This window comes from Python bivittatus, unplaced genomic scaffold (genome assembly GCF_059951505.1).
Source record: "Python bivittatus isolate LINGU-HERP-01145 unplaced genomic scaffold, Pbiv_v1 ctg000980_np1212, whole genome shotgun sequence".
Lineage (NCBI taxonomy): Eukaryota > Metazoa > Chordata > Lepidosauria > Squamata > Pythonidae > Python > Python bivittatus.
The window spans coordinates 497284-523292 of record NW_028277125.1 but is presented as its reverse complement, the minus strand read 5'-3'; the positions used below and the strand labels follow the sequence as shown (position 1 = coordinate 523292).

The following is a 26009-nucleotide window of genomic DNA, read 5'->3' as shown; positions in this document are numbered from 1 at the left end:
TGGAGCGCCCCGAGGACGGCTCGCGCCACGGCAGCCTCGCGGCCGTTTCCTTCCCACCCGCGTTGGGCGCCTCTGGGGCGTCGCGTCGCGTCGCGGGGGACGTGCCCGCCGGGCGTCGGGGCCGCGGCCCAGCCGGCCCCGGAGCGCGCCCACGGGAGGGCCCCTCGGCGGACGCGGCAGGCCCGCCGGCGCGGAGGGAGCGACGGTGGGCGGGCGCCCGGGGCCCAGCGCTGCCGCCACCCCTCGTGCCCCGCGCGGGTGTGGGGGGCGTCCTGCCCTCAGGCTAGCCCCGTGCCTGCCGGGGGCGCTGGGGCAGCCGGGCGCGTCAGCAGCTCCGATGGCGGGGGCGGGCGCAGCTCTGATCGACCCGGCCTGGCCGAGGGCCGCCCCACCCGCCTGCCGTGGCTTCAGCTGCAGGGAAAGCCAAGGGGGGGGGGTGCGCAGCCTGGCCGGCCTGCCCGCCGCCCGCCGCAGAGGACAGAGAGGGGACTGGCGTCGTCTCCCAGAGGAATTGTCCGGGCCTCTGCAGGAGGGAAGCCGAGGGAACAGCTCCGGGCCCGCCCTAGACGTCGCCCTGCACTGCTGGGGCAAAGCTGTGCCTGCCTTAGGCTGAGCGGCGTGGCGGGGGAGAGCCGGTCCTGGGACCCTCCTTTGGCTCCTGTCTTGCACCAGGCGGGGCTTATGCACACGGGGGCGGGGGGGGACCAGCGGGCAGCTGGCCTCGGGGACAGGGCTTTGGTTGTGGTGCCAAAGAGCCCCCCCAGGGAGGGGGCACAGCTGCTGCAGGAGAGGTCTTCTATCTCCTCTGGCACACAGGTGCCACCCTAGTGCAGGGTCCCCAAGGACCACACAGGGCCCTATTTTGAAGCTGCTGGCAGGGAAGCCCCCGTGAAGCTGCCGGCCGGCCGCTTTCTTTCTAGGCCAGGGAAGCAGCCCTCCCCTCCAACCAAGCGAGAGCCAAGGCCAGTGCTCAGAGGTCTGGGGCTACCCCAGAGCTCCTGGAGAACAGGAGTAGGAACAGAGCAGGCCCCTCGAGGCTGCTTCGTCTGCCGGAGGTGCTCTGGCACCCTCTTCCTAGAAGTGCTGGGGGGCCTGGAGAGCCCAGCCAGAACCCGGGGGCTCGGGAGGAAATAAATGGGACATGAAGCTGCAAGAGAGGAATCCAGAAGAATTGCCAGGAAACGCCTGTCTCTTACTGGACCAAAGTCAAGCACATCTGAATTCCAGACAAAACTTGATGAACAGTAGAGGCCAACAAAGCCAGAGACCCCCTTGAGCATTTTTTGTACATGCACAGCAGGGGCACCTCTAATCCCCCCACCCCACAAAGACCGGTGATGTTCCTGGCACGCTCCTTCCATGCAGTCTGCTGCTTACAAAAAAAATATTAAAGTATTTGCCATCTGTTCTGTCAGTGACTCGGAGCAGCTCAGGGAAATACAATTAAATTTTAAACAAGAAAGGTGCATTTTTAAAAATCCAAAGGCCTGAGTGCACAAGTCTGTTTTGGCCCGCTCCCCAACTGCAGCAAGCAGAGTGGGGGCAGGCAGCCTTTTGGGGCCAGTGGCTATATTCAGGTTTGGGTCCTGAGTTGAGAACTGCCCTCAGAGGCTGCTTCAGCAGGACAAAAAAATACCAGACAAGCTAAGCTTGGTTCGTTCTAGTTCTTATCATCAAACTTGTATGCCGCCCATCTCCCCCAACGGGTGACTCTTATAGTTTTGTTTTTCTGCTACTCCAGGTCACTCTAATGGTTCAGGAGGTGGTGTGAACTCAGGAAAGGGTCAGCTCAATGGCCAAGTTAAGCATGTGGCGTGGATGCAGCTTGGCGCTTGCACCAGTTTTTCTTCTAGCAACTTAATAGTTGCATTTGCACAAGGTGCAAAACTGACCCTTTCGGAGAACTGCACAACTTGCTGAGCCACCCAGGGATGAAAGTGAAGCTTAAACTGACAAAGTTTATCATGTCTGGTTGCAGCCCCTAGATTTTCACACAGTTAAGTGTGTTTTGTGAATGAGTCAAGGAGTTTGGGGGGGATTAGAGGGCCAGAATGAAAAAGTGGTAGGACACAAAAAAAGGGTTTTCAAACCTCTATCCATTATTATTCAATTTTAATCAATTATCCAGTCCTTTAATTAATTTCAATTAACTTGATTAATGAATTTGGCAAGTTAAAGGTGAGAACAGGGAAGGTAGAGCTGAAATTGGCGAGAGCAGCACTGCAAGTGGGAACAATCTTATGCAGCAAAGTGAGAAAACCGTTAATCAAAATTGCAATTTGTTTAGTTAAGTCGTGTCCGACTCTTCGTGACCCCATGAACCATATTGCGCCAGGCCTTCCTGTCCTTCACTGCTTCCCTGAGTTTGCTCAGTTTCATGCTCATTGCTTCAGTGATGGTATCTAACCATCTCATCCTCTGCCGTCCTCTTCTCCTTTTGCCTTCAATCTTTCCCAGCATCAGGGTCTTCTCCAAAGACTCCTCTCTTCGCATTAGGTGACCAAAGTATCTGAGCTTGAGCTTCATTATCAGTCCTTCCAATGAGCAGTCAGGGTTGATTTCCTTTAGGATTGACTGGTTTGACCTTCTAGCAGTCCAGGGGACTCTCAAGAGTCTTCTCCAGCACCACAGTTCAAAGGCATCAATTCTTCGGTGCTCAGCCTTCTTTATGGTCCAGCTCTCACAGCCATACATTACTAATGGAAAAACCATAGCTTTGACTATGCGGATCTGTCGGCAAGGTGACGTCTCTGCTTTTTAATATGCTATCTAGGTTTGCCATAGCTTTCCTCCCAAGGAGCAAGCGCCTTTTAATTTCATGGCTGCAGTCTCCGTCTGCGGTGATCTTGGAGCCCAAATAAATGAAGTCTGTCACCGCTTCCATTTCTACCCCTTCTATTTGCCAGGAACTGATGGGTCCAGATGCCATGATCTTAGTTTTTTTAATGTTGAGTTTCAAGCCAGCTTTCGTACTCTCCTCTTTCACCCTCATCAAGAGGCTCTTTAGTTCTTCTTCACTTTCTGCCATTACAAAATTGCAAAGCCATCTGCAAACTCTGTATGTCTCAGTTCAGTGAAGCACAGGTGAACTGTCCAAACATTACAAAGCAGCTTCAACTCAACAATGTTGCTGTCAGTCATTTGTTCTCTCCTGGGCTCAAATTGACAGCAATCAAATTGGCAAATGGCTGCCAATTTTCAGCGGCAAGCAGGAAGAGAGCCCCAGGGTGCCAAGGCTGGGCGGGAACAGCTGCTGTCAGCACCACGGAGGAAGGGTGAGCGCTGGCGCTGAGCTGGCTAGTCCAAGGTCAAGCGCAATGGCCCAGCTCTGCTGTGCTGCAAGGTAAGCAAGGCCCTTCCAAAACCTCTGGCGGTGCCAAGCTGCCACCACCAGCCTCCAATAAACCCAGAGGGCACCATTGGGTAGATGGACACAGCAGCTGGAGGGTCTCCCTAGAGAATCTGTTCCTTCATTTCAGTAAGAAAAGCAGATTCAGGAGGGGGGGTGGAGTTGGTCCCCTCCCGGGGCTCTTGGCTTCTCCAGGGTCTTCCAGCTCACAAGCAGCTGGACAACTTGCCTCCTGCGGTTGCTCAGGGGTCTGCTTCACTGGCAGTTGGGACATGTCTCTGCACTGCCAGCAGAGTGGCCCTGTGTATCACAGCCAGCAGGACACTGTTGCCTGCCCATTTTTTGGAAAGATGACAATGCAGGTGGTCACAAAAAGGGCAAAGGCCTTGTTTGGAACCTGGAAGAAACCAGTGCAGTCCAGATCAACCACAGTTCAGCAGTCCTGGATGCTTCTTCCAGGTTTTGGCACAAACAAAATCCAGATGCTGGGGCATTTTTCGTAGGAAGAGTATATAGTCAAATGAAAAATTAAGTGGACCCTATTGAAATTTTAGACTTTTTCAACTTATTTCAACATACAGATATTTGATCTTAATTTCAACAATATTGATAAAGGGATATAATAAAAAGGCATCATTTACATTTTGTAGTCCATTGTATAATCTAAATAAACGTAAGCACAAATTTTGCATATGGACAAAGTAAATACACCCCTACATTTATCACTACCTCAAATACCTAGTTAGAATTAGGTGCAAACTATTAAAACATCCTTAGGATCTTGGAGGAACCCATCTTGTTGAAACCTCAGATGTTGAGTTTGATTTGCATTTTTTTGTTGAAGTGTGTGATGTCACCACACCTACATCAAGAGAGCTCTCTGAAGCCTTCAGAAAGGTTATAGATACCTATGAAACTGGGAAGGGATTTAAAGATTGCCAAACCATTGGACATCACTCATTTCACCATCCAGAAGATCATCTACAAGTGGAGATTTCAAACAATGGCCATCTTGCCCAGGTCCGGCCTTCTCAGCATGTTCAGCCCGAGAGCAGGAGGCAAGATGCTGAAAAAGTCTCTAAGAAACTTGGAATTTCATCACATGACCTACAAGTTGCTTTTGCCACTACTGATGTCAAAATGCATACCACTGGAAAGAAGCTGCACAAATTAGATCTATGTGGGAGGTGTGCCGAGAGGAAACCTTTGCTGTCCAGAAAGAGCACCAGGGCAAGACTAAAGTTTGCTCATGAAGACCTAGGCACAAAGGCCAGGGCCTCTGGAACAAAGCACTCCGACAGGTGAGGCAAAGAGAGAGTTATCTGGCCATGGTACCAAAAGGTGTGTTTGGCAAAAACCAAAGGCAGCATTTCACCAGAACTCGGTATCAGCTGTAAGACGTGGTGAGAGAAATGTTATGGTTTGGAACTGCTTTGCTGCATCAGGGCCTGGGCAGCTCACCGCCCTAGAATGCGCTGTGAGTCCTTTGTTGTAGCAGAGGGTGCTTGAGGATAACGTGAGACCCGTCAGAAGACTGAAGCTCAACCGAAAGTGAATCTTGCAACATGACAATGATCCTCAACATGCCAGTAAATCCACCAAGGATGGCTGAAAAAAAAAGAAATGGAGTATTCTGGGACGGCCAAATCCAAGCCCAGATCTAAATCCCATCGAGGTGCCATGGGGTGATTTGAAACAGGCTGTGCATGCAAGAGACCTCAAATATCGCACAGCTGAAAAAGTTCTACATGGAGGAGTGGGAAAAATTCCTTCTGTTGGATGTCAGAGACCAGAGACAATTACAGTATAAGAAATGCCTATTTGAGGTTGTTTCTGCCGAAGGGGGAAATAAGGGTGAACTTACTTTTTCCACAGAAGGAAATGGCATACCTGTTAATTTATTGTTGAATAAACAATTGCAAAGTCAATTTTTCAGAGGCTTTTTTTTTTGTTCAATTGGAACACCTTTATATAATGAAGATAAAATATTGATATGTCCACATGTTAAAAAAGAAAAAAAAACTTTACAGGGGGTGTTCAGTACTTTTTTGCATGACTGTCCGCATCACCTGCTCCCTCCCCCTTCGCATCCACCCAACAGGAAACAGACTTCGTTCTCGCTCTGGAATTCCCGGTGCTTAATCCTGGTGGAAGAGCTCCTCCGTGTGGGGGAGAGAGCAGGAGCTGCAGGCGGAGGCCAACAAGCAAGGGTCAACTGTGGCATCTGCACGAGAACCTTCCACTGATGACTCTCAGAAGCCCAACTGGTGAGAATCCCTGCAAGGGCGGGGCAATTGTTGCACCACCCAAATTGGGCATGGAAAAGGGGGAGCCGTACTGCCTCCGGGCTTCTGAAAGGTCCCCATGCCAAGGGCCAGCAGGGCAGCCACAAAGCTGGAGCCCATTGCGGAACCTAAGAGCAGCCTTGCTGGATCAGTCCAGCATTTTGTCTTCCATGGTGGCCAACCAGCTGCCTCTGAAGCAGGAGATGGAGACCCTCCCCTCCCCTGCAAGTAGATTTGGAGGCGCCTGCCCCCAACCTGGAGGTAACCTGGAGCCTTCAACCTGAAGGGGGGGCTGGGGCTTTTAGCAAGACTCGCACAGTGTGCTGCTAAGGTCATCATGGCTTCTTCAAGAAACTAGGTTAGCATGATACATCCACCAGGTCAAAGGGGGAACCCAACTGAGGCAGGACTTGAAAAACGCTGAGAGGAGACCAGCAGCTCCTCTGCAGTACTGAGAAAGATGACACTACCTGGGGAGTAGCTCAGAATGATTCAGGACATAACCTTTGTGATACAGCCAGACTGACCAAGAGACAGCATTGAAAAAGGTTTTTATTGCCAAGAGCCTCAGCTGGCACTTCACCCTGGCTGAGCCCCTGGGCACAAAGGCTGCTCCTTCCCCCAGAGGGTACTGCCCTTACTCCCCCTCCAGCCTCCTTGCCGTTACGCCTCCAGATGCCTGGTGAGACGGCGCAGCTTCTGCTTCTTGTTCCTGTTCCTGTGCCTCTTCCAAGGCTTCCCTGCTCCGTCGGCCAAGTCAGGTCCAGAAGGGTCGTGGGCGGCCATCCCTGACCTGTAGGCCACTCCAGCCTGGCTGCCTCTGGTCAGGGCCCGGATGTTTTCCTTGAAGACAGGCACAGCCCTGAGGCCCCATCCAGGGACAGGCAACCTGGGGCAGGCAAAGGCCTAGCCCCACACCGCAGCTGGAGGGGCCGGCCAGCGGACACCAGGCAGCCGAGGGCAAGCTCAGTGGAGCTTTCCAAGAAGCCCTGCGAGATGAGGGGCCGCTGCTGACGCTGCTCCAAGCGACAGGAGGGGATGGGGCGAGGCCACGCAGCTCCAGGCCCCCGAGACCTGGAAAGAGGCTCTCCGGGCAGCCTTCCCGGCCAGATGCGCCTTCCTGCTGCTCAGCTGGCTGCAGCTGATGGAGCCACACTTAAACCACAAAACATGGCCTCTGCGCTCTGGGAAGCACACCCACCCACCGCAAAGAGCAGCAGGGCCAGGGCCGCCGCCTGGGACATCCCCCGCCTCACCTGGTGGAAAAAGGCCAAGTCCACCGCATTGTCGATCTGCTTCGCCTTGGGACCCCGGCCAGACTGCTGTTCCTCATTGCGCTGTGCTGCTGCTGCCGCTGCCGCCTTACCTGGGCGAAGCCTCTCAAGCCCGAGCTGGAAGGTCCGGGGATCCATGCCTGGAGGCGGGTGGCAGTACAGCAACTTGCCCTGCAGGGGAAGGCCGGGGAGGAGGGGGCTGCGCGTCACCTGTGGGCCCTGACCTCGGCCTGGGAGAGCAAGGGCACGTCCACAGGCCCCAAAGCACCCCTGGGTGACCCCCTGCCCCGGATCCAGCCGTGAGCATTTCACTGCTCCTTGGCCTCCTCATCTTCTAGGTACCCCTTGCTTTCTGGCTGGGTTCACCCATCAGGCTAAACCAGCGTAGTTCGGTTCGGGCTAAGGGTAACGTGGGGACCAAGAAGGTGAGGTTTCTAAAACAGCACTTTGAGTAAAACCAGCCACTTCTGTAAACCAGGCAAGCCACGACTGAGTGTAATGCTTGCACCCAGCCTGTGCACACAGGCTAACATTGCTGCATATATCCAACTTCTATTTGTCTGGTGTAGGAAACATCTTCCAATTTGGATCAGAAATACTGGAGTGAAATGAGGCTTCCCCTTCTTTACAACAATTCTTTCCTGACTGAGAAGGGGGGGGGCTGTCTTTGCCTCCCGCCAGGCCAAAGGTGCAGGGACCTCCTGGTCAAGCACAACTGCAAGCAAAGGTGACAACAGGATGCACCCTCCCCACCCTCCACTTTTGAAAAGTTATAAACCAGGTTCTGCTCCGTGCCTGGCACCCACTGCTCAGACGCCCAAGAACGCACCGTGACATAGTCCTTCAGCACATGACGGGCTGAGCGCGGCTGGTCTGGCTGCCCGTGATCTGTCATGAAACCCCTCATGCCTGTGTGGACGGGAGGGAGAAAGAGGGGGGGGTCACCACACCTGCAGGACAAGAATCTCAGGGGAAGAAAGCAAACCCAGTTACCAGGGCCTTTGCTGGGGAGACAAGGGGGCCAGCACAGTGCACAGCCCAGCCCAGGATCAGGGCCCTATCGAGGCTTTGTACCCAGTACAACAGGTAAACTCTCCGCACTCCCCCTTCCAAGGAGACACAGGGTTATATGATCAGATTTACTGCTGAGGAGGAGGAAGCTGTGTCAACAGAGACATTCCCCCTTTAACACTTTCCCAGAATCCAGCCCTCGGCATATGACGGTCCCCTGGGACTCTTCCTCCCCTTTTTGAGTCATAGCCAGAAAGCTGCCTGTTCCCAGCCCAGAAGGTTTCTGCCTTCTGTCCCATGTGCAAATCTGCTTTCTCTGGTGTGAGAATCAGAGATTCCCACTTCACCAGCTCCAAGCCTTACACATGCACCACGGAGAAGCCACATCTCACGCACCCTTGCATTCCCCCACCAACACTAGAGGTCATGGTCCAGGCCAGTGGCCTAAGCTGCAGCCACTGCCCCTCTCTCCATGGAGCTTGTGGACCCACACATAAAGATCCTGCCCCCCAGCACTGTCATGGAAACCCAAGGTGGTCTTCACTCACGGCCGAGGGCCGAGAGAAGCTCCTCTGATGTTGGCATCTGGTCAAGGTCCTCATCCTCGCACGGCCGGATGATGCTGATTCCATAGGTCCCCTCCAAGATGGGCCGAGAGATCCGTTGGCAGACGTGAGGGAGTGAAGGAACCATCTTCGGTGTAGGTGCCTCTTTCTAGAGTGAGCAGAGCAGGCTCCCACCACCTCCCCTCCCCTCCCAACTCTAGAACAGCCTAGTACCATTTGGACGAATGCTGGCACCTCTCACTCTGCCTTTCAGCTGTTTCCAAACAACAGGGACCTGAAGGACCCTGGCCTTCTCCAGCCAGAGGCCCCAGAAAAAGGTTCAAAAGGCCAACCACCTCTCTTATTCAGGAAACTGACTTGATAAAGTCCAGCATGAATTCCTGAAGAGAAAGACTGTCCCAACCCCACTTTAAAGCCTGCAAAGCTGCACCACAAATGATATAAAGGCTTCAGAATATTGGCAGCTTCATTCACAAGTTCTTTCCTTAAGGTCCTTAAAACAGAAACTGCCCTTTCACAGCAGCCGCATTCTGGGCCCACCTTTTCACTGAGTTACCCGCCATCGCCCCTAACGCACCTCCTGTCAGCAGATCTGGGCGGCTGGGGTTTTTGGCCCCCACACGCACCACTGGCTCTCTCCAGGCCTGCAGGTGCTCGTTTATGAATTTCTGCCATTCCTCCCTCCATGCTGGCACCGGAGTAGTCTGGAAAAAGATCCTTCCCACCATCTTTGGGGCACTTTGTTCTCCCAGGCCACCAGTGCATCACCTAATGGATTTTCATCTGGACTGTGACCCATCGCCCAGCTCTGCCCAATTCTGCCCATTCTTCCAGGTAATTATGCATCTTGTTTAGCAGTTCCTCCAGCTGCCCCAAGACTCTTTTAAGGAAGGGAGGCACGCAAATGACCAAATGCTCCTGGCGTGCAGGCCTCCCCAACTGCCTCTCTGGATCTGGGCTCGGCCCTCCCCCTCAGCCATCCAGGTCCCTTCCGTCTCGTGGTCCTCCCTCCTTGTCCCACTCCTGCCCATCTCCAGCTTGGACAGCCAGGTGCCATTCAGCTGAAAGCACGGCTCCTGGAACCAGGAAGGAAGGTCTGGAGCCTCCATCCTACCTCCTCTCCAGGTTCAAACAGCTCATCCTCCCCAGCAAGGCTCCCTCGTGCGCCTCTGCAGTCCTTCCATCCAGAAGCAGGTCCCCCCTCCCCACCCAGCAGGCTTCTCTTTCTCCGGACAACCCCCCGTTAGTCCTCCCTTCCCCGGCCACGGTGCACAAAGACAAAGGATATGAGAGTGACAGGGGGGATGTGGTCCCGCATCTGATCGATGGGCAGGATGCCGCTGCAAATCATTTCGGCCTTGGTGGAGACAAAGGAGGGCATCACCAGGCCAGGACAGTCACAAAGGCAAAGAGAAGGCTCCACGTAGAGCGTCTGCAAAGGAACAACCCAGGCTCAGAACGAGCAGGCGAGGCATGGAGGAAAGAGGGAGCAGGCAGACCGAGGGCATGGGGCTTTCTCCACAGCAGAGCAAAGAGGGCCCCACTGAGCATTTCTATGCCAGGTCTTCTGCCCTCTCACCCTTCCTTTATGCTCAGCGGGGAGCCTCTTTTTCATCTCCTGGGCTCTCTGGAGAGAAGAACAAGGCAACCCACATGGACTCCCTCGCAAGGGAGCAAAAAAGGAAATCCACGGGAGCCGACAGACTGGACACTCCGAAACACACCTGCGCTGGGGCAGCCCCTGGGAGACACCTCCACGGGAGACGCAAGGCCTTTCCCAGATTGAGAGGCGGGGGGGCCCACTGCCTATGGGTGACCCAAGCAGGAAGAGGGAGGAGAGCGTCTCTGGCCATCAGCCCAGTGAGCTCCTCGCAGTACCTGGAAGTGCTTGGTGCGTCCTGGAGTGGCAGATACAGACACCTTCTTCTTCCCAAGGATGGCATTGATGGTTGAGCTCTTCCCTACGTTGGGGTAGCCCACCTGGGGGGGAGGGAGGGAGGGAGGGAGGGAGGGAGGAGATACTGGTCACACCAACGAGCTTGGCAGAGTCATGTCTGTATGAGCTGCAACAGAGCAGACTACTTGTTTCTTTTAGTTTAGTTTAATAAAGTGTATTCTTAGGAAATATTTTAAGAATTCCAGAAAGCCGAAGACAGAAGGGCAAGACTGGCTTCCTCCTGCGCCAGAGTGCAAGGACTGAGTAATGGATGTAAGCTACAGGAAGACAGGTCCCCAAAGAAAAGCATTCCTAAGAATACGAGACGCTTGCCAAATCATCAGTGGCCAAGAGAGGCAGGCGGGCTCCCCCTCCATAGGTGTGTTCAAGAGGAGGCTCTCGGGGATGCCTGAATCAGGATTTCTGCGCTTAGCAGGAGCTTGGACTCAAGTCCCTCTTGAGTCTGGAGCTCTAGAAATTTAAAGGCACAAAGTCACATTTTTTCAACAGGGTGTGAGGGGAGATGAGGTGTGCAAGAAGAAATAAGCCAAAATGGAAGTCTGGGAACAAAAACTGGAGAAGCAAAGCTGAAGGCATGTTTTTAAAGATTATATAAAGAGCAATGCAGGAGGGGAGGGAGAAAAACAGAGCCCCCCTTCCCTCCCTTCATCCAGTTCCCCAGACAAGCCCCCAAGCCACTGCACAGCGTAGTCCCAAGACCTGTCTGGACATCCCTTCCTGAAGCCATTGCTGGTCACAGCAACTCAGCAGTGAGGGAAAAATACTCCGTCTCCCCCACCCCACCCTCAAGGAGCCTTTCCCAATGTTGGTGGCACAGTCCACACTCCTCCCCAAGAACCATCTTGAAGCTTCATCTTTGGCTGAGCCCATCTGGGACCTGGAAAGGAACTGCACGCTGTCTCTTGTCTCACTACTTCCTGGGAGCAGCACTGGCTGGCCTCCATCAGGGGCTCTGCCCAACTCTGTACCCAGACCAGGTAGGACTTCACTCCCCAGCACTTCCCAAAAAACAGCAGCCTTCAGCGGAACCTTTAACTCACCAAGCCAACAGTGAGCTCCCCCTCTTTGACCTTCTTCTTCCCAGCATGAACTGTTTTAAATATCTCCAGGAGTTCATCTCTTTGTACTAAGCAGCTGCTGTTTCTGACAGGGTGATCCTGAGATGGTCCTGGCTGTGGGACCTCAAGCCTGCTTCTCCCCAAAGGCACAATGGCGGTCCTGCTGTCCCCATCTTCAGAGCAGGTCAGCCAGGCTTCCTCTTCCTCCTCCTCCTCTTCACAGTCCTCATACACATCACAGTCTTCCTCTGTGTCACTATCTCGCTCTTTGCCCCCAGGAGACTCCTGCTGAGAGTCGAGGGGGCTTTCTGTCTCTCTGCTGGTTGTCTGCTCCTCCCTTTGGCTGGCACCCTTGTCAACTGGGTCCAGTACTTCTACTGTTTCCACTTCCTGAGCAAAGGAAACAGGACACTTATCAGAAGCTGCATATGATTGCAAGAGACCTTCCCAGTACCAGCTTTTTCCCCAAACAGACCAAGTTTCCATTCAATATATTCCACTGCAAGAGACCGAAGGACATTACACACTGAGGTAGCCTGGCTACCAGATGACGCTTGGTCTTTCAGATAGATTATATTCCCCATCAAGTGAGAAACCAAAAAAAGACTGGGGATGGGGGATGCAGAGGGCAGGAAGACCAAGTCAGTAAAGTGAATTCATGCAAGGCACTTAATATGGCAGGGAACCTGGATCAGCTGAAAGTTTATTGAAAATATTCTGGGTACCACATAAAACCCTGACTTTGGGAGGCCAAGCTGTGCTTGATAGCCCACAAGCCACCACAGACAACCACCCACTGTTACCTGAGCGTTGGCCGCCAGCCGCTTTCCCTCTGCCAAGGCCGACCAGAAGACCACTCGGACACCTTCTTTCTCGAAGAATTGCGCCCAGGCAGAGCGCTGCTGCTCACCCAGCAGGTCAGCCTTGTTGAGCAGGATGAGGTTCTCCTTCTCAGGACTGATTTCTTTAGCATAGCACTCCTGCAAGATCCAAAACAACCAAAGGCCGTCATCACCAAATTCACACAGGAGAATAAAGTGAGGGAGTCTCGACACCTTAAACAGTGCTATGAAGAAGGACTGGAGGTTGGACTTAATACGAAGAATCCTTCTGGAAGAGGAGTGGCAATAAATGCAAAAGAAGTGCCCACGGGGACTGAGACCCAAGAATTTGAACATCAGAATCCAGCGAAAAACATTCGGATAGGAATATAAAGGAGACAAAACAAAGCTAATACTGGGTTGGTGTGTTATCAACTGCCAAGCCAGGCAAAAGATCTGGATAACGCCCTCCTGGGCCTTGTTACAGAACTTTCAGGGAGGAGAGACATAATAAAAACCAACTTAGCCAAGATGGCAAGATCCCAAAACTTCCTCAGAATTTTCTAGAATTCTGAAGAAAAAACAAGGGGATCAATTGTCCTAAGCATAGGTGTACACATGCACTAGATTTCAGGAGAGCCAATTACAACAAGCTTGGAGAAGTATTAGGTGAGGTCCCATGGCCAGAAATCATCAAGTCAAAGGAAGCACAGGAGAACTGGGAACCACTCAAAAGTATGATAGCAGAAGTACAAACACAACAGAACTCAGAATGGAAAAATGGATTGAAAAAAAATTGGGGGGCAGCTTAGGAAACTGAGGTGTAATACCCAAGATGATGGTCCACCAAGTACTCAGTATATGCAGTAAAAAAGTTAGAAAGGCTAAACCACAAAAGGAACAGAGGCTTGCAAGCGAAGCCAAAAGCAGCAAAAAGGGCCTTTTGGCTTATCAGTAATCAGTGGAGGAAAAAGGATGGGAGGGGCCCATTGCTAGAACAGTAACAGATGATGGGGACGGTGCTCCTCAGCTCCAGCCTTCTTCCCATTTATTCCCCAAAGGTCCACTTGTGTTTAAGTGGAGATAACAGAAACAGCTAGCAAAAGAAGGGAATGGCTGCCCAGTGAACACACTTCAGTGATTTTGGGTCAAGCTGGAAAGAAGTGTCCAGCAGCATACCGGTAGGCTCTGTGCTCTTCCACATATTTATAAGAGGTTAGATGATTATCAACTTTGGAGGGATGGCAAACAGGACGGTATTAAGATTTAGGAGGATCTTACAAGCTAGAGTAATGGGCAGATACCAACAAGATGAGCTTCAACAGGATAAATGCAAAGTCCTACATCTGGGTAGGAAAAAAAACAGACGGGACCATTCTGGGCAACAAAGCATGTGAAAAGGATCTGGGTCCCTTGGTGGATCATAACCCAAACGTGAGCCAATGGTGTGATGCAGATACAACAAAAAGCAAATGCTGTCGAGACGAAGAGGAGTCACTGTTCCTCTCTAACTTGCATTGCTCAGATGATACCCAGAACACTGCCTCCAATTCTGAGCACATTCTAGGAAGGACATTGTCAACCGGGGGCACGTCCAGAGGAGAGCAACCAAAATGATAAGGGGCCTGAAGAGAAAGTCCATGAGGGATAATTGGAGATGTTCAGTCTGGAGAAAAAAAGACTGGAGAAGAAAAGACTGCAGAGACAAGAAAGCTGTCTTCAAATACCTGAAGGGCTATTATGGAGAACACAGGGTAGAATTGTTCAGAAATATTCCAGAACAAGAAACAATGGGTTTAAATTACAAGGAAGTCGATTTTGGCTGGACCTCAGGAAACATTTTCTAGTAGTAACAGCTGTTCAGCAATGGAAGAGAAATTTTAGGAGGTGGTATATTTTCCTTTGTTAAAGGTGTTTCAAAAAGGCTATATGGCCATCTGTTAGGGATGCTACAGTGGTGGATTCCTGCACTGGGCAGGGTGTTGGACTAGATTATCTCCAGAGTCCCATCAAACGCTTTCAGTCTATGATTCTGCAGTCACGGTTGTGAAAGGATGAACTTTCTTCAGGCAGGAAGTCACAGCCAAAAGAACTTCCTTCCTGTTTCCTTGGGAGGAGCCCCCTCTGTTCAGTCACATGAAATGATGTCAGCTATATGACCTTATATTTGTACACATCATAACCCCGTGACATCTGATGGATGACAAACTTTGCCAAGCATAGTCCTCCCAGGGAATTCCTGACTTGTTTGCTGAGAATTTTCTCCTTCAAATGGCAGGAGGAGGCACAAGAAGGTCAGCTACCCTGTACTAACCAACAGGGAAAATTTAGTGAAAGGACTGGAAGTAGCAGAAACATTGGGGAAATGTGACCATGTAGTACTAGAATTCTTGAGGGAAACTAAAATTGCGCATAGTCAAATACGTATCTTGGGCTTAAAAGAAGACCATAATAAACTCAGAACAATGATTAGTAGGATCTCTTGGCAAGAGGAGATAGTAAGAAAGGAAACTCAAGATGAGGATGAGCACAGTTCAGGTCACAAAGGAAGAGGAAAGACAGGTGTGCCAGAACCGTAGAACCTGAGTGAGGAAAGCAAAGCTCAGAATGAGCATGGTGAAGCAAGCTAAGAATAAAAAAGGGGTTCTTTGGATACCCTCAAAAGAAAAGGAAAAGGACCAGCATACCAGCTGCTCAACAGGGAAGTCAAAATGCCAACAGGTAACAAAGAAAAGGGAGACCTACTCAATGCCTATTTTGGTTCAGTCTTCACCATTAAAAAAAAAAAATGAAGTATTCCTTCAGGAGCTGGATGAAGGGGCAGGATTGAAGGTTGGAACTGACAGAAACACGGTCAGAGAATACCTGTTTAAATCCCCAGAACCAGATGAACTGCACCGAGGGTTACTAAAGGAACTAGTTGAGGGATTGGATGAACCTTTCTATATTATCTTTGAAAACCCTGTGCAACTGAAGTGCCAAATAGCCGAAGAAGAGCAAAGTTGTCTCTCTCTTCAAAGGCAAGAAAGCAAGACGCAGCAAACTAAAGACCAGACAGTCTGACATGGATATCATCGATAGAGCATATCACAAAGAGAATGTGATGGTCTGTGTGAATGACCTTGGGAGACAGGAGGAAGATGTGCAGCCTAGGTCTGATAAGAGGCAGCTCAGTCAGGAGGCGGGGAGCATGGGAAGTATTTCAAAAAAGACCCTCCCCTCTTTTTAGTCTCTGGAAAGCTAGGGAGGGTCCCTTCTAAAATGTTTCCCATGCTTTTCCCCCATCTGCAGACTGAGCTGCCTCTTATCAAATTGTTGCCTAAACTGTGGATCCTCCTCCTGTCTCCCAAGGTCATTGCCACAGACCATCACAGAGAATGATCTGAAAACGCTTTGAAAAAAATGTAATTACCAGAAATCAGCATGGATTTCTCAAGGAAAAACTTTTGCTAGACTAATCCCCTTTCATTTTATTTGGTTACATTCTTAACAGATTGCAGGAATGCTATAACATAATATACCTTCATTCCAATCATTAGAAAAATAATCCTAAAAATAAGAGCAGAGGGATAATGGAACCACATAGCCCATTATAATGTTAGGCTTTCTTTCGCTAGACGTCTTAAAGCAAAGAGTAAATGGTCTTTATTTCTACACTAAGCAAGGACTTTGTTCCAATGGCCTAGATGGCCACTTTTAGCTCTGTAATTGTCATTCATACTCTTTACTAACTACGAACATTACAATTACTAAACGATAAATCATCAGACCCAAACTAGGCTACCCCTAATTACACACGACTATACATATGTATAGGGTTGATTACTAAGCCTAACAGATTACTGTGGAACCGCGAGTCACATTGAATTTTGATGTAGAGAGCTGGAACTAGTCAGATCTGAATGCAACACTGGACCATATGACAACATATGCGTGTATCAGGGTGTGTCACAGACATTCTTTCCTCATCTCTATCAGGTCTATCATAATCCAGAGCCAGTGTAGTACTATTAGGACATCTAGGACTCTTGGTTGTTTCATCCTGCGGACACCCTCAACAGCGTTGGTATCAGTGGAACGTGCCAAGTAGGCATGAGGGCTATGGAGATGTACCTGTACTGTTGTTTGCACTTACTAACAAGTCAACTTCCAGGATGCCCCATTCCATTGTAAGAGGCTGAGAGATTCCATGAGATGCTGCTGGTTCAGCCATTCTGTTTTCACAATTACTGATTTATGTCCTCAATTGTGATGGATAAGAAATGCTTCTCTGTCTATTTCAGGAGTCAGTCTCCTTTTTAAGTCCTCTGGTGATTTATGTAGGCTTTTGTTAAACACTGTGCATACACTCTGTATTTCCAGTTGATGGATGGGAAGCCTTACTCATGCTGTCACTATGAACCATGAACCAATCTGTTCCAGTGGTCCCCTAATGACAGAGGTTGGCATCTCTACTGATCTGATCACCTCCTCTGGTCAGTTCTTTGAGTGGCAACCCTGTTGGCAGGTTTATGGCTTTCAGCTAGTTACCTGCAACGCCCCGTAACATTCAGTTTTCCTCCCTGAATGCACCAATCTCCAGGGCTTGCTTGCAATTTTAAAAATTAATCTTCTGGATCAGGAAATGATTTGTCATGGTCTGGACGTGGCCCAGGCATAAAAAACAGGATGTTCTTGGAACCCTGGAACATTCCATCCCTGGAACAGTGTGCTTCACCTGTCCCTGGTTCCAGCCCCCAGGGGAGCAATGGATCACATTCCACGGTTTTCAGTCAGATCGACATTTTGCTAGATAGCAGCACTGTGGTGGGCATGAATGGACATGGGCCCATAGTTGTGACCAGCACACCTGGATGCTGTCAGTTTCATGAAATGTAGATTGTGAGGAAGACAGGCTTTCTTGCTCCCCTTTGCATCTTGTCCATTAGTTCTTGTGACAGAAAATTTTTCACTTCTCTGTGAAAACCCAGGTGAAATATTTGTTGAATGGTGTCAGTGAGCTCCTGGCCTGGTTCCACATGAACCCATGCTCTACTCTATGTTGTGTATCTTGCCCTGGAGGTTATCCAAAGGTGCGTATTACATGGATGTTCCTTGCCTGCCAATAGTCCACCTTGGTGAAAACTGGACTGTGCACGTGTAATTGATGCTAAAAGGGAGAGGCTACTGGGGGTGATAATGAGCAATCTCTGATGTACAGCTGACAGAAACCTGCAAAGTCTCAGCAGGTCCACTGCAAAATAGCTTCTACAATTTTTAGATTCTGAACCTCTGCTCTTAATAAATCTGTTTAGAGCTCTGAAGTTCAGCTTGTTCTCCACTCCCCACTCTTCTCGCCAAAGGTGAATAAAAAGAAAAAGGCCACGAAGCATTTTTGCAATGGTATCCAATCTATGACATCCACATACTTCGTGGGGCATCGTGCAGGACTTTGCTTCTCTGCTGACCTGGAGGGGTCACTTTTGGTTCTTGAGTGGAAGCCCATCGAGAGTCAAGCTCCTGGCTCAAGGAGAAAGGCAGGTGCTGCTCATTCTGTTGTGAAGACCAGGTAAGGATCCCCTTGTGGTCTGTGGGCAGTGACTTCTCCTTGGCCCCTCCCCATGATGCGAAACTGCCTTTGAACTGGCAATCCATCTCCTTGTGTCTGACCCACAGAATGCAGTGCACGGCTACACCAAAGAACTGGTTCTTGCAGCAAAATGGAGTCCATTGTGATAGAATGGTTTGGTGAAGGCCATGCTTGGGGAGATAAGCATTGCCTTAGGCCCCAACAGGAGCGTGGGAAGGTTAAGAAGATGAGACTAGCACCACCCTAAGGAATTCGCGGGGTTTTGCTTGCTGGCTTGAGAAGTTTAGATTCAGTCTGGCAGGATTCTGTCTTGTGGTTGGAAGCTAATAAAAGCTATCGAACTAGACCTGTACTGTCTCGTGGAGTTCTTTGGGCTGAACCTAACATCCATCCACAAATGTACTGATCATGACTTCAGAGGCCTCACCAGCTGGAATGGGCCTAACGATGCCCTTCTGCCCTCTCAGAGGAGGAACCGGGCTTCCTAGGGGTCCCTTGGAGCCAAGTGGGCCCTCTGGTCCCCCTGGTGCAGCTTCCTATCCTCCAACGTGCCACTTTATCCAATGGGCTGCTTTGCAGTCCTCTTGCTATCACGTGGGAAGAGGGCTCCTTTTGGCTTGGCCATCTTTTTCTCCTCCAGATGCCTCCGTGCCATTCAGGAACTGTGGTAGGGTCCCTTGGACTGCTTCCTGTGAGTTCCCAGCCCTGCTGTGGCTCCTGTGGTGGTTCTTCATCCCTGAAAGGGCATCACAGTTCAGGACTGCCCAAGCCTGGTGCCTCTGGCTTCCTGTCCCTGTTCCGTTGTCGTGATACATGCTGCGGACACGGAAGGGCATGCTTGGTCTGACGTTGCAGAGTTGCCGCTTCAGGGCTCCCCCAGCCCCACTTCTTGGCCAGAGGGCCTTGGGGAGGGGCAGCTCCCTCCTTCTGAGCACTGGCCCAGCGTGGCTTCCAGATGGCTCCTGTCCTGTCACCCTGCCATCTTCCCTTTCTCTGTTCCTCTTTCACTCTTGCACGTGGCACCAACTTTGGTCCTGCAGCAACAGTGCTCCTCTAGGAGGCACAGCCACACAAAAGGAGTGCTTCATGCCCCGGGGGCCGGAAGAAAGCGCTCGGCCCTGCCTACTCAGCTGAAGGACACGTGGCTTCAGCAATGGAGAGAAGTCAGCATCACCAAGGGCTCTGTAAAAGAGCTGGAAGGGGTTGGAAGCGATGTCAGAGGTCATCTCGCCCCAACCCCTGGTCAGTGCAGGATCTGTCAGGCCATTAGTGACGGATGACCATCCGGGCTCTGGCTGAAGAACTCTGGTGAAGGCAGCAGTTCCCTCGCTCAGTCACCTCCAGCCGTCACCACCCCACCCCACCCCAGGCCATCTAGAGTCACTCCAGCTTTCTCATACTATGGTCAGTAGCCTAGTTTTTGACTAAATTCATTTGCTGGGTCTACAGAATTCCTTGAACCGCAAGCTAACTAGATGAGCTGAGTTGGCCTAATGTGCAAAGCCAGAGAAGAACTTAAGCGAGGCTAAACATGGACAAATGTCTCTGTGAGGCCTTCAGCTGACCTGGAAAGGTTGCTGTGTGAACAGAGCCAGATTGTGACACTGAATGTGCACATTTTGCTCTGTTGAGAGCATCTGGAAGACGGCCTTCGTGCCTTCTTCAGGCCCAGATGCACAGGGACTCTGAGAGGCCTGACCCAGCCCTTCCTGAACAGAAGGACACAACTTTTCCAGGTTCTCAGTTGGGAAAGTTCATCAGCTCTTGAGCTCGCAAAGGCTTCTGCAGCTTTTCCACTGAACCTGAGAACTGGGGCTGGGTCCAGAGATCTCTCTGCATCTCAGAAGAGCAACTACCCTGAAATCTGGCAGAAGGCAAAGCTTCCTGATTCTGCACGAGTAGCTACGCCTGTCCAGGTTCTCCCCACCAGCCTTTCAAACTGTTTCAGATATGCCAATCTGAAATCACGTGGCAGTTTCCAAATTCAGTGTGCCGGCGGGAAAAGTGCACCTGCCTTCAGAGCACCGAACCTGGTGGAGGTTTGAAATGTCCTGCCTGTCTCCAAAGAGTTGTCAATTCCCTGCACGGGCTTCATTCTGACCTGTAATTTGTATGAGCTGCAGTCTTTTGAAGAAGGCAAAATACCCATGATCGCTAACATACGCGAGGACTAGTCTACTGTATCCCCACTATAATTTTGGCCAGGGGGAGGAGATCAGCATCAACGTAGCTCCCTCAGCTTGAAACATGGGTGATTTTTTAGCAGGCTTCCCATGCACTAAGTAGAATTGCTGCTTCATGCAGGCACCTCAATTTGTTTTACCTACCAGATCATGGCACCTGAACAGGAGGGGGTTCCTGGCATCCACGATCTGAACCACAACGTCACTGCAAAAGAGAAGGCAAGATGCGCTATCCCCCCGGGCTAAGGCACACACCTGAGCTCATCCCCATCTCACTCTCCCTGAGGACAGAGGGCTCGGGGAGGCTCTGGCATGAGGGGTCCGAGAGCGGAGCCCAGAGGCAGCATGCAGCCACCACACGCAAAGCCTGCAGGCAGGCAAATGCAGCCCAACTCCCCACCTGCTCCCAAGTCTGTTCCTTGCTGGCAGGAGCACTTCACTGCGGCCCCCGGGCTCAGCCTCGGCAAGGAGCATCCTGGCCCACAAGAAGGCTCCTTTTCAGAGCGGGCAGGCAGCAACCATTGCCCTCGCTCTGACCGGCAGCCTCTGCATCCAGGGAGAGAGCCTGCCTGACTCTGGGAGGGGGGCTGGACTGCCCCAGTCAGAGCAGGGACGGGCTGCGCTGCTAACGACCAGGCTTTGCACTGAGCTCTCCAGCTTCCTGAGGAGGGAGAGGGGGTTCTCCAGGAGATCCCAGGGAAGATCTATCTGCTTGCCAAGTAACCTCCCCACTTCCATACCGAGATCACCCCTGCAGGATGGAGAGGAGGAGACACACATTCTTCACCCGGGGAAACCAAAGTGGCCCCACTGAAGCAGCCCCATTTACTGGGAAGCTCTTCTCCAGGGGCACAGAACAAACCAGGCTCAGAAACCTCAATGACTAATCCACGTGGAGTCCCTACTCTGGCCATGCCCTCAAGAGCCAGGCAGAGAAGGAACTGGGGGTGGGGAGGCACAGCGCGTTCTTCTTACAGATAATTTGAGCAAGTGTTCCAGCTCATCGGAGCCAAGGAGAAGAAGAGGTGGAAATCAGCCCGAACCATCCTCTGCAGGCCTTCCCTGCAGGGATCTTGGGAAGCCAAGAACAACTGTCAAGCGTTACCTTCTCTCAAGGACTCTCCAGAGCTGACGCCAGAAATCCAAATTTCGTTCAAATGGGGTCAACAGGAGTTTCTCCTCTTCCTCTAGCCTGTAAGAGTGCAGGGGAAGAAATAGTCATGGGATTTTAGGAAAGCACTCTCATTCAAACATGGTTTTCTACCTACAATGACATTTTTTATTTCTTTAATGAACGCCACTACCAACTCGAGGGACATAAATCTTGCAGAATAAAAAACAGATCTGAAAGAGCAAAGAGCAACAGCTTTGATTCTCTGTCCATCATCACAGACTCTTTTGCTGCATGAGAGGGCTGACCCTAAACCCAGGAGGACACATAACCAAAATTTCTCTCCTGACTCTGACGTCTGCCAGTTTTTCCCCAGAGGTGCAACTCAGAGGGCCCCCTAACCCCCACAAGAGATGGAGGCCACAGAGAACAGGGTCTTTTCCATTGGGGAAACACTGTTGTCCATTCATTTGCTAACTTTGCCCTTGGGGCTCTGTTTCTGCCATTTCATAAAAGCTTGCTGCTATCTGAATTTTATTTAATGCTATAATTTATAGGTTTTTATTTTATTTTTAGTTGATTTCAGTTTAAAGATGGGCCATGACAAGGAAAGAACAAGCACAGGAGTAAATTTCCTTAACAGATACGATGCAATGCTTCATTTTGGCTAATCTTGTTCAACGAGCAAACCTCCTCCTGTGTGAGGCATCTGAATAGACGAAGGATATTCAAGGTATTGAGAGGACCTTGACAACACTTGCAAAACCATCTCAAAGAAGCCTCCAGCATGCTGCCATCGGCTTCTTTGTTGAGAGGGAAAAACATTTCCTTCACCCATGCCTCTTAAACTTGCTCATGTGCTTTTAACTTATGATTTGCCTTGCTGTCTGGGAATCTCTGTTTTTCACATTTGTAAACTGCTCAGACATCCTGTTACCTAAGGATATAATTAAAAAAAAAAAAGAGGTCATGAAAGGCCACTGCTGCAAACCAACATCCATTACAGCAAAATACCTACTGGCATCAGCTGTCATATAGGCATGAAGGGCGGCTGGGTGACTTTGGGCCAGTCGCTCTCTCTCAGCCCAACTCACCTCACAGGGTTGTTGTAGTTGTTGGGAAAATAGGAGGCAGGAGTATTAAGTACGTTGGCCACCCTGAGGTTGACTGGATAGAGTTCTGGGGCCTTTTCTGGCTTCACACGAAGCCTGCTAAAGATTTAAGATCACCAGACCCTTTGTTCTACATGCCTCCATTTTACAATGCTTATTGATTGGGATCTGCCTACAGCCGCCATAAGGACACTTGTTTCAATGAAAGCATTTGCCTGTTGAGAACACCATCCATGTATAATTTCTGATGCTGATTGCATTCTTCCACTTCAAGAGTTTTCCAAAATGCTCGTGGGTTGAGGACCCACCGCCCTTTTGCCCAGGTAGAAGGCAACCTTGATCTTAAGACGCTCCCTTCCAAACGGATGAGTAGACAGACAAAGAAACTTCAGCTGCCTCCATCGCTGTCTCTCCAACAAATATAAGACAACCCTCCCATTTTGAAGACAAATTACTGGGAAATATTTCATCTTTCTTTCAGTTAAATAGACTGCTTCCCAGGAGGAATTCAATAAAGGATGAACTTTTCTTTCACATTTTCATCAGCAAACTTAGAACTTTTCCCACGGTGCCAAGAGACTGACTGACTGTGGATCCAAGAGTGCTGAATATCCCTCCACCTTTCAGGACTGTGTCACCTTGGGGGGGGGGGATACCCACAGAGGGTCAGTGCATGCTGCAAGGGCTCACACGAGAACAGCTGTGAATACAAGATGAGCCTTGCGTGCTCTGCTTCCTATCTTCCCTCTGTAGTTGGAGCATCCTAACTTAGGCTGGCCAGGGGCTCCTTGCTGACTCTGTAGCCAGCACCAGGAGAGGAGACGCACCAAGCAAGCTGCCTCCTCCACCTCAGGAAGCTGTCTCTTTCAGCCTGGTTCAGCGCCGTAGGGCTTGTTTGTCTGTCCCATGCAGGCCTGGAAGAACCAAGCACAAAACGAGAAAAGAGGTTCATTAGCCTGATGAATGCAGCACAAAGAAACGTTTGCTCCAATGCAGAAAATGACCTTGGGAGAGACAATTTTAATGGGTTTTAACGGAAACCAAAAGGAACTTGCCAGAGCAGTGTTTCTCAACCGTGGCAACTTTAAGATGTGTGGACTTCAACTCCCAGAATTCCCCAGATAGCTGTGAGAATTCTGGGAGTTGAAGTCCACATATCTTAAACTTACCAAGGTTGAAAAACACTGTGCTAGAGGAAAGGCTGAAGTTCACCCAGACTAGAAAGGAAAGCCAAAGGGGCTGGGAAGTGCCCTTCTGGTTGGAGAGCCTTTCAGGCAGTTCTTCCTGCCACTCAGGGAAGACAGGGACTAACTTTTACCAGCCACCATTACTGCTTGAGAACAAACAGTTAAAAGGAACAGGGAAGGAAAGAGGAACAGAGACCAAACATTTTGTATCTATCAAAAACTCATGGGAGGACAGATTTCATAGAATCCTGCCCAAAGGGAGAAAAAAGAGCAAGTGCAAGAGCAGAAAAGCAAAACAAGTGGGGGAAATTTAGCTTGAAGAGAGCTGTCCATTTTTGACATCAGCTGCCTCCGGGAGCTGTGGAATCAGGGAATCCTAGGGCTGGAAGGACCCTTGGAGATCTTCTAGCCCAACCCCCTGCCCTATATAAAGTCCTTCCTCGGTGGCCTAAAAAAAGAGGCAGGGCAAGTTTAAGAACACGTTTGGCCTTGTTTCCCCAAGTACAAAGATTTCACCAAAAGGATTCCCTTCCTATCATCAATGCTACACCCAAGAAGTATACACAAAAGCATAGATCCATGTTAACACAACACTTTACACAGGTCAGCTCAAGAACACAAAACATCACAAACTGTCGAATTCTCAAAAATATTTAATCAGGCAAAATTGTTTTCTAAAAACCCAGAAGAAAGGGGCAGGGAAAAGATGGCTGATGCCCAAGTCATGTCTGCCATTATTCATAACTGCAGGAGGAAACAGTCTGCAGGCATGCAAAGTAGACTCTTGATTTCAAGGCTTGCTGGAATGAAGGACAGTCCACAAGCTCTCATTCTCTCAATTATTACAGTCGAAATATAAAACGAAGCTCTATACTCAAACTACTGTTCACGATTAAGCAAAACTCACAGATACCCTGATAGGGTGAAAACATACAAAATGAGACACACTTTCAACAGTTTTTACATTATCAAAGTTGTCTACGACTTTATCAAACTCACATCTAGTTGAGTGATAAAGAAACAGAGGTGTTATCACTGTGCAAGTTGATTATAACATCAGTATCAAATTTGCAAACGATCACAAAGCTGGAAAGAGGGACTAATACTTCAGAAGAAAGAGAAGATTCAACAAGATCTAGACAGGCTCGAACAGTGGGCTGGAACAAACGGGATGAAACTTAACAGGGAGAAACGTGAAGTTCTGCCTCTGGGCAGGAGAAGGAAAGGGCCCAGGTCTAGGACGAGGGAGGCGGCGGCGGGTGCAAAAAGGGTCCGGTCGAAGCAGCCGCCAGGAGGGCAAGCCCGGCAGCGCCCAGCTTCCTCTCCCCCGTCCCCCGCCTCCCTGGGGCCGAAGCCCCCACCCGGCACCCGCCCCCGCAGGCAGCGCGGCCGGGCGCAGCGAGACGCACCTCCTGGGGATGCGCAGGGCGCGCTCCTCCTGCTCCCGCCGCCGGCCGGCCCCCTCCGCGGCCTCGCCGGGGGCCAGGCGCACGTCCAGCCTCTCTGCGGGCGGAAAGCGTCAGCGTCAGGCGGGCAGGGGCGGGAAGGGGCGCCCCCGCGGCCCTCCCGCGCGGCCCTCACCTGCCACGAACGCGGCGCCCGCCAGCTCCGCCGCCGCCAGGAAGGCCTCCAGCGGGCTCTGCTCCGTCACGGACTGCGGCGGGGCGGCGCGGCCCCCGTCGCCCAGCTCGCTCGCGTGGCGCTGCGGGAGGAAACGCGCCGTTACCGCAGGGCCGCGAGAGCTCCCCGGCAGACAGGAAGGCCGGGACCCCCACCCGCCCCGCGGCCTCCCCCGGGGAGGGGAGGAGGGAAGCGGCGCGGCTCACCCATCCCGCCCCGCCCGCGCGGCTCGCGCGGCCCCCGCGGCGGAGGGAGCGCCCCAGCCCCGCCGCCTGCTTTTTGCCCATCGCGCGCCCGCAGCTTCCGGGCACGTGGCGGAGCGCAGCCAATGGGCGGCGCGGCCGAGAGCGTCTCCGCGAAGGCCCCGGGCGGAAACTGCGCCCCGCGAGCTGCAGTTCCGGCGGCCTCGGTGCCGGCCTCATGGGGGCGCTGAAGGGCCGCCGGGGAAAGCCCTCGGCGGCACCCCCGGCGACCGCCCGGCCCGGCCCCTCTTCTCCGAAAGCGGAGGCTTTCCTCAGGAAGCTTCGGAGAAGGGCAAGCAGGACTAGGGGCTCGAGCCCCGAGGAGGAAGCCCGAAGCAGCCGGGGGACCGCTAAGGCCCCCAGCGAGGCTGAGCCGCCGGGCGGGCGCGAGGCTCCCGGGCCGGCCTCCGTGGTCGCTTTCAGACGGAGGCCGAAGGGGCTGCGGCCTGCGTTGAGCACGGCCTCGCGCTGCCCCGATGCGGGTCTTCGCGGGCGAGCGCCACCGCCCCGAGCCAGCGCCGGACCTCGCCCGCGGCCCAGGGAGAGCGCGCCGGGTGGGGTGGGCCGGGCCGCGGAACGGCGGAGGAAGGGCAGCGGCGCCCTGCCTCCCGCGCCCCTGCCCGCCTCCCGCCAGCGTCCGCCGGCCTGGCCGGAGCCCCCGCCC

General features: G+C 51.7%; 1 protein-coding gene across 2 annotated transcripts; it reads right to left on the bottom strand.

The window, feature by feature from the left end:
- Positions 1-3331: 3331 nt before the first annotated feature.
- LSG1 (large 60S subunit nuclear export GTPase 1) lies at positions 3332-26009 on the bottom strand. 2 transcript variants are annotated; one of them, XM_088132627.1, is made up of 14 exons: positions 25310-26009; positions 25065-25185; positions 24893-24986; positions 23124-23210; positions 21179-21265; positions 20218-20278; positions 12304-12480; positions 11483-11890; positions 10364-10465; positions 9775-9917; positions 8468-8592; positions 7738-7817; positions 6891-7079; positions 3332-4957 (listed from the first exon to the last, which is right to left on the bottom strand). In XM_088132627.1, exons 1-14 carry the CDS (start codon positions 25523-25525, stop codon positions 4928-4930), a joined length of 1920 nt encoding a protein of 639 aa, XP_087988753.1. In that variant the 5' UTR covers positions 25526-26009; the 3' UTR covers positions 3332-4927. The 2 variants fall into 2 exon arrangements, with proteins under 2 accessions (XP_087988753.1, XP_087988752.1); XM_088132626.1 differs by lacking the exon at positions 3332-4957 and adding an exon at positions 6169-6477 and having other exon boundaries at positions 25310-26005.

Bases quoted from the DNA above. Each gene is read 5' to 3' on its own strand.
- LSG1 (XM_088132626.1), bottom strand. From the start codon at position 25,525: ATGAGGCCGGCACCGAGGCCGCCGGAACTGCAGCTCGCGGGGCGCAGT. The intron at 25,186-25,309 runs GTGAGCCGCGCC...TTCCTCCCGCAG, and splicing joins GCGCGGGCGGGGCGGGATGG to CGCCACGCGAGCGAGCTGGG. The intron at 24,987-25,064 runs GTGAGGGCCGCG...TTCCGCCCGCAG, and splicing joins GGGCGCCGCGTTCGTGGCAG to AGAGGCTGGACGTGCGCCTG.